This window comes from Megascapheus bottae, chromosome 5 (genome assembly GCF_031878675.1).
Source record: "Megascapheus bottae isolate mThoBot1 chromosome 5, mThoBot2.hap1, whole genome shotgun sequence".
NCBI classification, from domain to species: domain Eukaryota; kingdom Metazoa; phylum Chordata; class Mammalia; order Rodentia; family Geomyidae; genus Megascapheus; species Megascapheus bottae.
Genome location: NC_143513.1, coordinates 38,677,385 through 38,691,922, shown reverse-complemented (window position 1 = coordinate 38,691,922; position 14,538 = coordinate 38,677,385). Strand labels below are relative to the sequence as shown.

The window sequence follows — 14,538 nt, the reverse complement described above, 5'->3', positions numbered from 1 at the left end:
TTGACCTTTTAAAGTATATTTTATTTCCGAATGCAATCAAAACTAACATTTGGCCCCTTAAACCACTAAGAAAAGCACTTTATGCCATGGTGTTTCTTTTGCTGCTTGTATTTTCCCATGCTTGACTGCTTATCTCAACATTAGAATGAGATGTTGAATGAGTATGTGTGAAACACAGGTGGCTGAATAATGTATTCTAGTTGTAAATACTGTGAAAGAATTCTCAGGAGTAAGACCACCGGGGAATATTAAAATCTGAAGCAGATACAACTGCATTCTTTTATAAACCTAAAAGCATGCTGGTGTGTTTCAGAGCTGCTTCTTCTACAAATTCTGCATCCACGTTGTCATGGCCCTCCAAATCACACAGAGCTGAAAGGAAAAAATCAGAGTATGTCTGTGTCACCAAGAGATATTTATCATTGTTCCCAAGACCCACTGGCTTATAATTGTATTGTAGTGAAACATGTTTTTCTAAGAATATAGTATTGAACTGTCATTTAAGAGATTTCAGCACTAAGAGACTTCACATTAACCAAACATGCACTAAGTCTGCTAAACCCTTTAAAAATTCAAAGGCCATTTATTGTAATTGCCTTTTTTTTTCCGGTGCTGCCCCTGGTGCTTGAACTCGGCCTGGGTACTATCCCTGAGCTTTGTTGCTCAAGGCTGGTACGCTATCACTTGAACCACCACTCTACTTCCAGCTTGTTTGGTAGTTAATTGGAAATGAGTCTCATGGACTATTTTGTCCAGGCTGACTTCAAACTGTGATCCCCAGACTTCACCTTCTAAGTAGCTAGTATTACTGTCAGGAGCCATTGGCACCTGGCTTACAATTTCAGTGAAGACTTCCTCAAGTAAGGAACATAGTAGGCAGAAAATGGCACACACACTAACAGGGAATGGAGTCACAGGGATAAAGAGGAAATGGGAAGCAGAGGAGTGAATTACCTTGATTGGAAGATTCTAGATGGGTCAGAATTTCAATGAAGTAGTTCAGAGGCAAAAATTCTACACTGAATGATGACTTGTTGATTATAGAATTCCGAGGCTAAAAGGGAAACTTGTATTAGCTGAGACTCTAAAAGAAGCCCAAATTTAAAGAAAGCGCTAAGAACGAGCATGACTGTCCATGTGGACATGTTAGAATGGGCAGATGGAATATGAGTCACCTGTTTCTTATAGTTCTGAAGCAGTCGGGTCACGTGGTTCCTTGAAATCATGTTAGAACTCACAGGATGATCCCAAAGTCGGCAGATCTTCTGGCCAATAAGCTATTGTAAACATTAAACCATATATTAAAGATGATTCTATCTTCCTATTCTATAGTTTCAAGCCTCATTCCAAAGTAAGTGGTGGTTATCAGAGACAGGTGGTTGACAGAGAAAAGGGAGGTTGTTCCCGCGAAGGTATGCCTCTGAATTCTGCATCTTCTCAAGTGTTGCCTTGAAGAAAGTAATGTATACACAGGCTGCCAGATGTTTCTGCAGCTACAACTACTCCTCAAAGCTGGAGATGACTAATAGCAATTTCTCCAGAAAAATTTTAATTCCCCAAGAGTCTGGCGTAAAAAAGTCAACTGTGAAGACCAAACCAAATGTTCTACAACATTCCCCCAGAGAGACAGCCTTGGAAAAATATGCTTTTCTCTTCTTGCCTTTGCAAGAAGACAGCCTTGGAAAATATGCTCTGTTCTTGCCTTGGCTGAACTCAGCCTGGGAGGAGGAGGAGGAGGAAAAGGGCTGTTACAAAGAAAGACTTACAAGGTCCAGAAAGCCAGTGGAGATCCCTTAGGGATGAGGGAAACTGGGCATCCCTTCAGAAGAGAGGACTGTGCCAGAGGTACAGTGTTCAAGGACGGTAAACAGCAAATGAGGTGGGGGTGGGAGGGAAGGCCAGGCTCTGGGGGTCAGGAAGTTTGCAAAGTCAGAGATTGAAAAGACCTGCCTGTGGGCTTTCACAGTCCAATAGTATTTCTGACTCAGAGCTAACATCTCCCACCAAAAAAAAGGAAACAAGGAGTGCCTTTATAACTTTCCCCCTATGTTTCTCATTCTTCCTTTGACTAGGAATGTTTTCCTACTGGCAGAAATGTGGGCAGAGGAAATGTAGTTCCAGAACCTTCTGACCTCACCTGTATTTAAATTGCTTATCAGCTTAAATACTGAAAGCACATGTTTCCCCTCTCCCTCCTACTCAGGCTCAAATGTAAATATTAGTGTGGTTTCCTAAGAAGAGCAAATGGCTAGATGTTCTCAGTGAGTAGTACTTTGTAGGTCCAGTGGGGACAGCCAGTGGGGAGGGGTGGGGACTGATAGGGTTTCTTGGAAAAGGCTGGGGGAAAATGAATTTGCCAAAATGCCAGTGAATGCTTTTCTTGAAACAAAGTTGGAGGAGGATGCGCCAAGGCTTAAGGGAAAATAAAATTCTGTATTACCGGAGGAAGCCGCACGATAATGCCAAATTTTAGTTTTTCATTTTTCTCTGTATTGTCCAGATCTACAAGAAAGTGAAAGATTAGAAAATAAGGCAAAAATATCCAGTTATATCCCTTAGTGTGTTTTTAATAGTTTGGTGCTTTATCTTAATATAGATTTCAACTTTGCATTCTCAGGCTAATCTCAAAAGGCTTAACATCTTTTAGTTGGTGGCTAAATAGACAGCCAATAAACTTCACACAGAATATACTTTTGAGAAATGCTTTTGTATATACTAGCACAACTTAGCTTTTAAAATACAGTGAAGTGAGCAATTCCACTACAGATCTCACTCAAAGGTCGAATTCCCATAAACACTGCACCCTTCTCATTAGCTTTTCTTGCATTTCAAGTCAAACTTAGGAGATGAGAGTTAATCAACTAAAGCCAAGCTATTTTATTATATTTTGGGGGGCAATAAACTTAGAGACTCCTAGTTTCAAGTGCCCTCTTGTGCATGAAAAGCAACCTAAGAGCTATCTTGGGGTCTCTTGGAAGAAGACGGCATTTCAAACTGACTGAAAGGGTGCTTGCAGGAAATAGAATGTACTCGCCGGACCAGCTGCATCGTTGATGGTGCTCAGGGCAAAACAAAAAATGAGGAGCCATGTGTTCAAATATTAAGAATTTCAAGATTCATTGCAGAGCACTAGATCCCAAGTACAGGACCCTTGTGAGTAGAGCCAGGCCCTTGATGTAGCACACTCCAGGAAGTGAGCCCTGGGCTTCCCCAGGTTGGAATGTGTACTCGGTACAGCCTCTGACCTTTCATGAGCCTTGTGACAGCGGTTTCGGTGAGCAGCAACACTCCGTTGTCAACATAATGCAGTAGGGTGTGCAGAGGGAGGCAGTGGACTCCAAGGATCATGTGTAGAGTGTGGAAACCTAGAGTGGGTGAACATACAATTAGCCAGTCTTTCAAGGGGACAGATCTGATCAAATAACTAAAACAATTCAACTCCGTGATGGGGCCTGGAGTCTAAATCCCTTGAAGATAAGAGCCACATATCCTTTGTATCATCACAACAAAATCGCAAACTGGATGTAAAGTTCCAAGTACGTATTTTTGCCTTTAGATCCTTTCTTAGGCAAACGTGAGGGCAACGCCTATTCCACGAAAAAAAGATTTTACATTTTAATATGTTTATAATTCTACAGCAAGATGGAAAAGAAAATGGAAAGGCTTCAGACTCCGTATTCTCAGCCTAAATGGCTGTTGAGACAGGAACCCGTTGTCCAGGAAGATTGTAAAACCAAGCACATGTACCCATGTACATGAGGAGCAACACCCATTCAAATTGCCCAGAAAATTATAGGGGGACCAGCAGGGGATCCCCAAAAGGTAATGACAAGTTGCAGCATGGCCAGTGCCCATCTCAGTGACACCAGACACACAAGTCTCATTGTGGAATTTATTATATATATGGAATTTATAGTGTCTGGGAGTCATGTAAAGAAGCAAGGCCATTGTCAAGACACCAAGGGACAAAGGAGTCAAGAGTCAAGACTCACCAAGAGGCAGAGGTAAAAACAAACTGCTGGTAGCTTCCAAAATCCTGGTCATGATGTGAAAGATCGCAAACTCAGCAGCACTGCCACGCCTGTTGCTGGGTAAAAGCAACAAGTCAGCCATGGAGGGTAGCTCTGAAAGCCCGCAGGCCCCAGCAGTAAGGACTCCAATACTCAAATTCTGGTGACAGTGACAACTAGCCTGAGCCCTAAAATTGAACCAGGATGGTAGACTCCTGAATTTTTAGTTGTTCCACTGTCTCTAATTCTAGCCCTCAGCTGGATGTAGGAGGTTCACAAATTCAAGACCAGGCTGGACTACATATTAAGACTCTATCAGTCAATCAATTAATGGGTAGACTTATACAATAAGTCAACTGAAATTCCCTTTCTTATAGTACCTGTCCCTCCATCCTTTAAAAAAAAACTATGATAGACATTGCTAGCATTGTTAAGTGCTTTGAAGCAGTAAATTTCAAAAAGGATTTCACACAATCAGGCAGCTATCAGAGTTGTCAGCTCTTCACCCACCATCAATAAAGGGGGGAGGGGAAGAAACTGGCATACCAGTGGAGAACCCAAGGATGAAGCTCGTGTTTCCTCCAAGTGCTTTCCAGGAGGCGGCAAATGAGATCCAGCTAGAGGATGAAGAAAGTCCATTAGCCACAATCATGTTTTCCGCTTGGCCCCTCCAGGGGTCTCTACAGCTCTGACCCACACACATTTGGGACAGCTGGCATCTGAACACACAAACAGCCTTTGAAAGGTCAACTCGGAGACACTGACATCCAAACTGGCAAGGCTGCAAGTGTGACCCAGAGTGTAACAGAGCCCCCTCTGTGTGGGCTATGCCACTCTCCGCTTCCCCAGCCCAGCTAACTGGCCCGTTCACATTTACAGACTCTCCCATCAAGGAAGGGCAAGGGAGACAGGGTTTACTCTGCAAAGGCCAGGAGTTGGCATCAGAAGAAAGAGGGCACTGTGGCACAGGTGTTGGGCATGAGCTGTGCATATGAGCAATACCAAGTCCAGGGCATGTAGCTATGTTACCTAGGTGAGCCACCTCTCCTTCCAGATCAGTGTCCTCTTCTGCACAATAATGGGGAAGGGCTCACTCAGTAGGGCTGATGTAAGAGTTAGCCTGCTTCCTAGAAAGCTGGTGTCATTCATTCAGAAGCATATGGACCAAGGTAGATAGGTTCTTTGCTCTAGAGCAGTCTCCGCAGCACCATCCACCATGAACTGTCATGTTGTACATGTGGGCTTAGCGAAATGCATGGGCAAGCCAGCACTGCGCTCACCAATACAGTCTCATTTTATCTATGGTTGCTGTCAAGAGACTGTTAACAATATAATCAAATTCTGTGGCAACGCCCTTGGATGTAGTTTAGAAAGACTGCCAGCAACCCTCAGGAGCATCAGGACGTTGCTGGTTGCTGCCAGGCCAGAGACATTTGCCTTCAATCTTGAACTAGTCAGATGCTGAATTTCTGGGCCTATTGGCAAGAGTTAATGCAAACTAGTGTTAAAATTCCAATGAACTTAAGTTATGCTTGAATGAGAGCCCTTCTTATCCCTTTGGAAAGCAAAATCTGAAGTCAACAGAAAGAAGAATCAGGATTTTTACTTTTTGAGTCCAAAGACAGGAGAGATTGTTACTACACTGTTGAAGGGAATATAAACTCATTCAACCACTCTGGAAAGCAATATGATGATTCCTCAAAAGACTAAACATAGAGCTCCTCTATGACCCAGCATTCCCCTTCCTTGGAATTTACCCAGGCCCCCAGAAACAAGGACATACTAAATCCACTAGCACAACAATGCTCACTGCAGCGCTATTTACCATAGCAAAGATACGGAACCAACTCAGATGCCCCTCAGTAGATGAGCAGATCAAGAAGATGTGTTATTTATACCCCATGGAATTCTATGCTGCCACCAGAAAGAATGGCATTGCCCCATTTGTAAGGAAATGGAAAGATCTGGAAAAAATCCTATCAAGTGAAGTAAGCCAGACCCAAAGGAACATAGGCTCCATGGTTTCCTTTATTTGTAATAATTAGTACACATCTAGGACTCTCCTAGCAGAGGATTAAAATAGCTCAAAACCTAGGTACATAAGATCATACAGGATGAGACTAAATGAAATGAACTCTAGAATATGGAAATAAGAAGCTTATCTTGCATGATTGTTATTAATATTATGTTATTTCTCCTCTTTTTTTGCCCTTGTGGTTAATCTCATTGTTCCTGAATCTGACCTTGTGACTTGGTATGTCATATATGCATTTGTTTATTTGAAATAGGGAAGGGAAGGGGGGAAACAAGATGATTGGGAGGGGGTGGTAGAAGAGAAATGGGGACAAAACCATGAGAAGGGGTATCAATGTGTGAGAAGTAATGCACCTACTACCTGATGAGTCTAACTGTAACCCCTTTATACATTTTCCCGACAATTAAAAAAAAAAGGCCAAAGAAAAAGCAATGAGCTGCTGGTTGCCCACATCTATAATTGTAACTACTCAAGAAGCTGAGACCTCAGGTTCATGGTTCGAAGCTAGCTCAGCAGGGAAGTCCATGAGATTCTTATCTCCAGTTGCAGTGATCACCAAAGGACATAGGAGTAAGTGAAACTGGCTCAAGTAGCCCTGAACTGAAAAAGCTCAGGGATAGTACCCAGGCCTGAGTTTAAGCTCAGAAATGGCAAAACAAAAAAGAAAGCAAGTGAATCGGTAGGGGCAAATCAAGTAAGCTCCTTGCTACAGTTCTACTGCCAAGAAGAAACATTTCCGTGCCCTGACCATGGAGCTCAGGATAGGAGAATACCCAATTTCTAATATAGTAGGAATTATGAAACTCAAATCTTCCAATAGAGATTTAAATATTTTTAAAACAAACACAAAGGGACTATATTAGAGGCTGAAATTTTTAAACCTGCAGAAAATCAGTCTTAGCTAATAAAGTTAACTCATCTTCCAGATGTTACTGTGTAAATACATAATAAGCTCATACATTGGCTCCTTTGCAAAACAATCTTACCCAAACTCAGAAATGAGCGTATTCTTCTCTTTCTATATAAATGTTTTAATTTGCTGAGCATATTATTTCCAGATCCAAAACAAGAGCAGACCTCATCCCTGTATGATTTTTGAAAGGCCCAAGACAGCTTTAAAACTAACTTAATAAAGTTTTCTAAAAATTTTTGCATATGAACTGGTGTAATTCTCATTTGTATAATTTTTTCATTTTTTTCTTTTTTTGAATTGGGGTTTGAATATAGTCATTTACGCTTGCTAAACAAATACCCTACCATTTGATCCATCTCCTATTTTTCAGACAAGATCTTGTGTTTTTTTGCCCAGGCAAGCATCAGCTTTGGATCCTCCTACCTATACCTTCTGAGTAGCTGAGATTTTACTTGCTCCACCACACCCATCTTGTTTGTTGAGATAGTCTCACTTTTTGTCTAGGATGATCTCAGACAAGTTGGAATTACAGGCATAAGCTACCATGCCCACCTCTGTATCATACAATTTCAAAACCTGGCTGCCAGCACATCAGCAGTCTTCAATGTGGGACTATTTATACAACAAGCTGGAATTGGGCCTAATTGGACTGTTGGCACTAGTTAAAAATTGTGGTTCAAGTTGTCTCATGTCTGTGTAGATTCCAGGTAAAGAAATCACCGCCTACTGTTTCATAAGGTGATTTGGCAACCATCCTCAATTTATTGCCATATTCTCCCATGAGCTTGAGGGAGGGCAATCAACCAAGTTCTTTGTTCATTGTTCTCATTTCCCTCCCTCAGTCTACAGTGCCAAACCTACTGGCTGGAAGCTGGGAGATGTCACCAAACCGCAAATGGGCTCCCTGACCCACATTCTGAGGATTCTACCCAGGACAGGGAGTCAGGTGGGAGCGAGGAGAAAAAGCAAAACTAACCAGTTTGGAAACATAGTCCAGAGCCATCTGTTCAATCTTCCTCCTTCCTACTCCCTGTAGGTGTCTCAAAAGATGGTCTTTTAGCTCCGACACCATCTGAAAACAGGACACGTGTGAGATAAGTCACAATCTACCCATTCACACCTGTAACAGGTCAGAATGGCCCCCATTTATTTCAGATTCTCTACCTTTTGCTCTGGTATGCAAACCCATTCTAAAGTTTTATAATCATTTCTTCATGTATTACTTTTCCACACTGGATTTAATGGTTGTATAGTATGTTATGAAAGTTCTAGCACTGATTTGTTCCCTTCTTGTAGGATATATTTTTACTATTGTTAATACCACCACCAGAATAAATTCTAGAAAAATTATTTGCCATATCACCAATTCTTTGCTCGGATTCGGTTCCTAGAAATGGAATTTGTTGGATTGTGGATTTAAGACTTGTAAGATATCCCCATAGTTTCCTAGGTTCACTATCCTGTTTCCAGTGCCTTTCAGGGAGCTAGCCAGTCCCCTACACGTCCAGCTTTGCTAGTATACATTTTGAATTTCTGCCATTTGTGTAGAACAAAAACCCAGAACAAGAACACACAACCCAAACCATAGAAAAGCCACATGAGTCCTTTGACACAGCATTCCCAATGGCAGCCATTTGCTATGCCCTCCCCACTCCACTCTTTGGCCATTGACTTCTGAATATTGATTCTCTACTTCTCTTCTGCAATATCATTTTGTTAATGATTTATAAGCTTCATTTGCCCAAGGTAATAATTTATCACATTTGTTGCTCATGATTTTCTAAATGTCTTACATAGCTTTACAATTATTGTCTGTCTGTTTCGGGTTTTAGTCACTCAAATCTCTCCTTATCTATGTTCCATAATATTTTAACAGCTTTCTTTATTTCAATATTGTTTATCCCCTTTTTTTAAATTCACATTCTTTCATATGATTTAATTTCTTGTACAAAATTTCTTTGAACAACTGGCGTTTTTGCGTGTTTGTAACATAAAATGGTAGTATATTTGGGGTAGGAAGAAACTAATTTACTTATTTTTCCCCCAAATACTTAATCATTAATTCCTCATTTTAAATTTCCACATTGGTTTTAAATGTTATTGATTGCACAGTAAAGATGCAAACTGAAACAGTACCTGTGACTGTATATTTTTGTCCATATCATTTATGTGCTTACATATTTACTGGTATGAATAATTAATCTCATCTACTTAACTACACTTCCCAAGTAGGAAGAACGTGCCAGCTGCCAGTGGCTCACACCTGTAATCCTAGCAAGTCAAAAGACTGAGATTTGAGGATCAAAGCCGACTCAGACTGTCTGTGAGACTCTTCTTAACTAGGAAAATACCATGGGAGGAGTGGTTCAAGTGGTAGAGCTCCAGTTGTGAGCAGAAAATAAAAGTCCAATGTTCAAGAAGTAGTATATCCACTACTTGATGAATGTAACTGTAACCCCTTGACATTACCCTGACAATAAAGTACAATTAAAAAAAAAGCAAAGTGAAAACACAAGGCCCTTGTTAAGGGGAGCAGGGAGTGTTAAGGGGAGCAGGGACTGGCGCCATCTGGAATGCCTAAGAGTTCCCCCGCCCCATTGTGAAAGGTCGACAATGGTACAGCCCAGCCACCTTAACGTCCCCCCCTCCATGAGGAGGGATATGTGGTACAGCCCAGCCACCTTTGCCCTTCTAGGGAGGGGCAACCTTGACCTTCTCCCCACCCCCAGCAGGAGGGATATCCACTTGGGTGGGGAGAGGCCTGGCTTTGTGTGGAGACCTTTCCAATTTGCATGCCAATTCCAACTAAGGTGATAGGTAAATTCAAACACTGGACTGTGACCCTATTGGCTACCTGTGTGTGGCCGGAGCTGGTAATGGTCCCTCTGTGTATGTAACTATCCCGTTGGCCACCTGTGTGACCAGGTTCGACCGCATGGGTTTTGCCCTTAAAAACCCTGCGTGAGAGCCGCTCAGGGTCACAGTGTCAGCTCCTGAGTCTGCACTGTGTCCCTGGCTGGTCAGTTCACCATCTACTTCCCCAATAAATTCACCTTTTGTATGAGACTGTCTCTGTGTGGTGGACTCTGGTGGGACGTGGAATCCCCACCTGGAGGGGTGTGGATTCCCCTCCTCTTGACCCCGTAACACCCTGAGTTCAAGCTTTGGTACTAGCACAAAAAGAGGGGTAGAGGGGCAAGGAATCCATGTATGTACAGTTTATCACTAGACCCTTATGGACTACAGAGCTGGCAAACTCTGTGTTCAAAGAACAAGAAGATATGATAAGAATGCGATGTGGTAGCTCGCGCCTGAAGACCACTTACCAGCCCCATAAGCAGCCGCTGGGGACGGTCCTCCTCCTGCAGGAGAGGCATTAATCGTGGCTCTGGAGAGAGTGAGGACAATGTAACTTTCAGGAAATGGTAAGAGGAATCTGCCTGGGAAAGGTAACACTTCTATAACCAGGTGAAAAATGTGCCATAAGTGTGACCTGGTCCTGCGAGGCAAACTTGTCTCTCAGGAGATGTGCAGAAAACAGAAAGATCAAGGGGCACATTGCTCTTGCCAGTGGGTGTAGCTGGGACTTCTCTTCACAGAGGACTGCATGGCTCCCTTACTTCCTAACCCCTCAGTGACTATGGGGGTTGTTGAGCTGAGGAGTCAATTACCGTGACAAATAATCCTAATGGGCACAAGTTATCAAGACTGAAAGTCTAAATAGGTCAATCAAGTGGCACCTTCTCCACCATGGCTGGCCCTGCAGTTATAAGACCAGAGGACTCATGGAAGATCTACCCCACCCTCTTGCTTGGCTCTTCTTCCTCACCGCCAGGGTCAGAGTCAAGGCCAGGCTCAGAGGGCAGAGCCCTCATATCCAGCTGCCTGATGACTCTTCTAGGAGACATGGCCTCTGGCCCCTGAGGAAAAGTTCTATCCTTCAATCCTACTCAGCCCTCAGACCAGAGAGGGAATTGTAAACCATGAGCCCAAGAGCCCTGTGCTCTGTGTCAGACAGAGAAGTTATTCTTCATAGGAAGCCAGTCTAGGTAAAGCATGGGACAGGGAAGTGTCCTGAAGGACTCTGAGCAGCAGTGACTAGCAGTAGCACACAGGACAGGCTTCATAAGCAGGGGAGGAGGGACAGACAGGGTCAGAACCCCACGACAGCAGCTTCTCCCACACTGTTACCCCAGCAACACAATGAGGGTCACCCTGAATCTACCACATTCACATCCTGACTGCCAGGGTATGGTACCTGGCTTCAGGCACAAATGGCCCGGCTACACCGAAAAAGGCTGCTGCCCCAGAGACAAGTTCACAGTCATAGTTGGTTCACTGGGCTGTGTGCATAGCTACTGGGTGTAGTTACACAGGGTCTAAATTAACTTCCACGTAGGTCCACCAACCGAGACCCAAAACATTCCAGGACATGAAACAGAAGGAGACATAAAAGCCAACGGCTTCTTTAGTGAAGGCTGTCCTTCATGAGGCATGAACGTGTTCCTTAGCAAAAAGGCATGTATCTCCAAGCCTCACCCTAAACCTCACCCTAACCCCAGCCATAACCCTCACCCTAACCCTAACACTAACCCTAACCCTAAACCTCACGCTCACCCTAACCCTAACCCTAAACCTCACCCTAACCCTAGCCCTAATCCTCACCCTGCTGTGCCCACCTCCAGGTACCTCTGGCTAAGTCCCTCCAGTCAAAACTATCTCCAGGCAGGCAGGCAGGCAGGCTCATGCCAGTAATCCTAGCTATTCAGAAAACTGATGATCTCTGTTCAAAACCAGTCTGGACAGAAAACTCAGACTCTCATGTCCAATTAACCATCATAAAGCAGGAAGTGGAGCTGTGCTTCAAGTGGTAGAGTACCAGCCTTAGTGGAAAAAACCAAGCAAAAGAGTGAGGAACGAAGTTCAAGCCCTCTATATCTCTCTCTCTGTCTCTCTCTCTGTCTCTGTCTCTCTCTGTCTCTCTCTGTCTCTCTCTGTCTCTCTCTGTCTCTCTCTCTCTGTCTCTCTCTCTGTCTCTCTCTCTGTCTCTCTCTCTCTCTCTCACACACACACACACACACACACCTACCTACTTAATTACCTACAAGACCTCCTCCAGCCTCTTTCTCACCCATCACTTGATTTAAAAACAACAGCATTACTATTTCCTCTCACAATGGTAAAGCACCACCTCCCATTCCCCACAGGCAGTGAGCATTGTGCTGGGTGTTCCCCACATGAACCCATCTCCCCCTCTCTTTCCCTGAAAAGGGGCCAATGGGAGCAGGGGCGCACCATTAGCATGTGACAGCTCCAGAATTTGTCTAGTTCTCTCCCTGACTCCTAAGCCCAGGCTCCTCATCTTTGCTAAGACCTCACAGAGCACACATCCAACTTTTAGACAAAATGCAAGGCACATACAAATCTGTGTGATCACACAGATGGCAGGAAAGTAATCCAAACCAAGGGAACTACCAAAGTTCATCCTGTGGGCTCAGCCAGAAGGTGTGTTGATTAGATCTACTGTGAGAGGAGAAATGAGGAAACTGAGGCCAGCTCCCAGGGACTCCTCCAACCAAAGCACACTCTGCAGCGGATCCTGAAGGTCCTGGTGCCAGCACAACTGTGGAAATGGCCATCTGGCCACTGAGGAGGCCATCTAAAAGGGCGTTGCCTTGGTTACTCTACCGGAAGTCATTTCCTTGCCAACCCATTTGTAAGAAAGAGTACTAAGAACAAAAGACTAACATCCAGAAAGCTTTCCTATGGGTCTTCTCTTACCTGAATGCCTCGCTTCTATGTTAGAAATCACCCTACAAAGAAATTAGTCGTGTTATTCACACAGGAAGCATTAAAAAAATAAGCCACAACACTATTCAAAGATATCCTTCTCTAAAAACCCATCAAAGTACAGAAATTCTTCTCAGGCTACTGGAAACCTCAAAAAAATTTAAGCACTGTACACAAAGCCACACTAAGCAATTATACATCTCAAAGCCTGCCGGTGCCATCAAAGGCAATAATTTAGAACAATTGCAGCTCTCAGTTATTGCCACTAATAAAAACAAAAAAATAGAACAGAGGTTGGCATTGGGCCTAGACTTTGAGCACTCTAAGATGACTCATGTATCCAGAAAATGCACTTTCAAAATAAAAGCACCCCTCAGCACACTGACAGCGTTGAGCTTGTTTGTGTGTTTAGTTGGGCTGCTCCTAGGGGTCAAACTCAGGCCTTGAGCACTGTCCCAGAGATTTGCTGCTCAAAGCTAGGGGTCTCCCACTTAACCCAGAGTTCCACTTCTGGCTTTTTGATGGTTAGTTGGTGATGAGTCTCACAGTTTCTTTTCTTTTTATTTATTTTTATCAGTCCTGGGCTTGAGCTCAGGGCCTGAGCACTGTCCTTGGGTTTTCTCAAGGCTAGAGCTCTACCACTTGAGCCTCAGCACCACTTCTGGCTTTTGTCTATGTATGTGGTAACCGAGGTATCAAATTTGGGTCTTTGTGCATGCTAGGCAAGCAGTCTACCATTAGGCCAAACTCCTGGCCCTCACAGAATTTAACTGGTCTGGCTTCAATCTGCAATCCTCAGAGCTCAGCTTCCAGAATAGGTAGAGATTATAGGTGTGAGCCAGCAGGGCATGGTGGTTTTTGTTGTTTAAGAATTTAAATCAACCTACCATCTACCTTTGTTCTCAAAAGTTCTTACTTAACATGCATTTTCCCCCCCATTTATCCACTATGAATCATCCATCTTAGTGTCAAATACTAAAGGTATAACCTATATGTTCTTCCCACTAGAAACTCTATCAGCAAATGCAGAATAGGGCCCAAGTGGCTGTATGCATGAAGCTAACAGCATCATTTTGCTGAGGACACACAGCAAAAGTAAGCTACTTCCAAAATGGTAGCCAACAAGATAAAAGATAACTGTCTTTCAAAAATGAGAACCTTAAACTTTACTTACTTTATAGCATTATCAAGAATGTTCCTCACGTATGCTGTGGCCCTTCTTTTTCCTGTTTTCTGAAAGTAAGAACATGTCAGGAACATGGGAAGTGAAGGTTTTTAAAGATGGTGCCAGCTGGATGAGGTGGCTCATGCCTGTAATCCTAGCTACACAGGAGGCTGAGATCTGCGGATTGCAGTTCAAAGACAGCCTGGCACTAAAGAATGTGAGATTCTTCAATTAATCACTAGAAAATGGGAATGGTTCTGTGACTCAAGGGGAAGAGCAGTAAAACTGGAGCTGAATTGCTCAGGGACAGCGCCCAGGCCCAGAGTTCAAGCCCCATGACCCATTAAAAAAAAATGGTGCTAGCTTTATATCAAAGACATAACCCAATACAGTTAAGAGTTTTAGAAAAAAGAAATAAACTATTAGGTTATCAAAAAACTATTTTAAAATCCTTTAAACATGTTATTCTGAAGCAACACAGTTCAAGTCAACTATATATAATAGAATTACAAAGAGACTCTAGTCCTCCACCCGGTCTCCTCTTACATTCCTTACCTGAGTAAAACATTGACCTGTGTGTACAGCTCAATGTCATTAGACCACAGGTGCATATGCACATTCCCAA

The 14,538-nt window shown here is 43.3% G+C and overlaps 1 protein-coding gene across 1 annotated transcript in view; it reads right to left on the bottom strand.

Annotated features, from left to right (window-relative positions):
• Positions 1-14,538, bottom strand: part of Gsap (gamma-secretase activating protein) — a 74,536-nt gene continuing 59,998 nt past the window's right edge. Inside the window, exons 21-31 of the mRNA XM_090332920.1 lie at positions 13,923-13,981; positions 12,740-12,771; positions 10,285-10,346; positions 7,935-8,030; positions 4,557-4,627; positions 3,993-4,087; positions 3,246-3,365; positions 2,441-2,502; positions 1,176-1,277; positions 955-1,054; positions 1-372 (exon numbers count right to left, since the gene is read on the bottom strand). Coding sequence (XP_090189046.1) covers positions 281-372; positions 955-1,054; positions 1,176-1,277; positions 2,441-2,502; positions 3,246-3,365; positions 3,993-4,087; positions 4,557-4,627; positions 7,935-8,030; positions 10,285-10,346; positions 12,740-12,771; positions 13,923-13,981 — 891 coding nt within the window. The 3' untranslated portion in view covers positions 1-280. The remainder of the gene's footprint in view (positions 373-954; positions 1,055-1,175; positions 1,278-2,440; positions 2,503-3,245; positions 3,366-3,992; positions 4,088-4,556; positions 4,628-7,934; positions 8,031-10,284; positions 10,347-12,739; positions 12,772-13,922; positions 13,982-14,538) is intronic.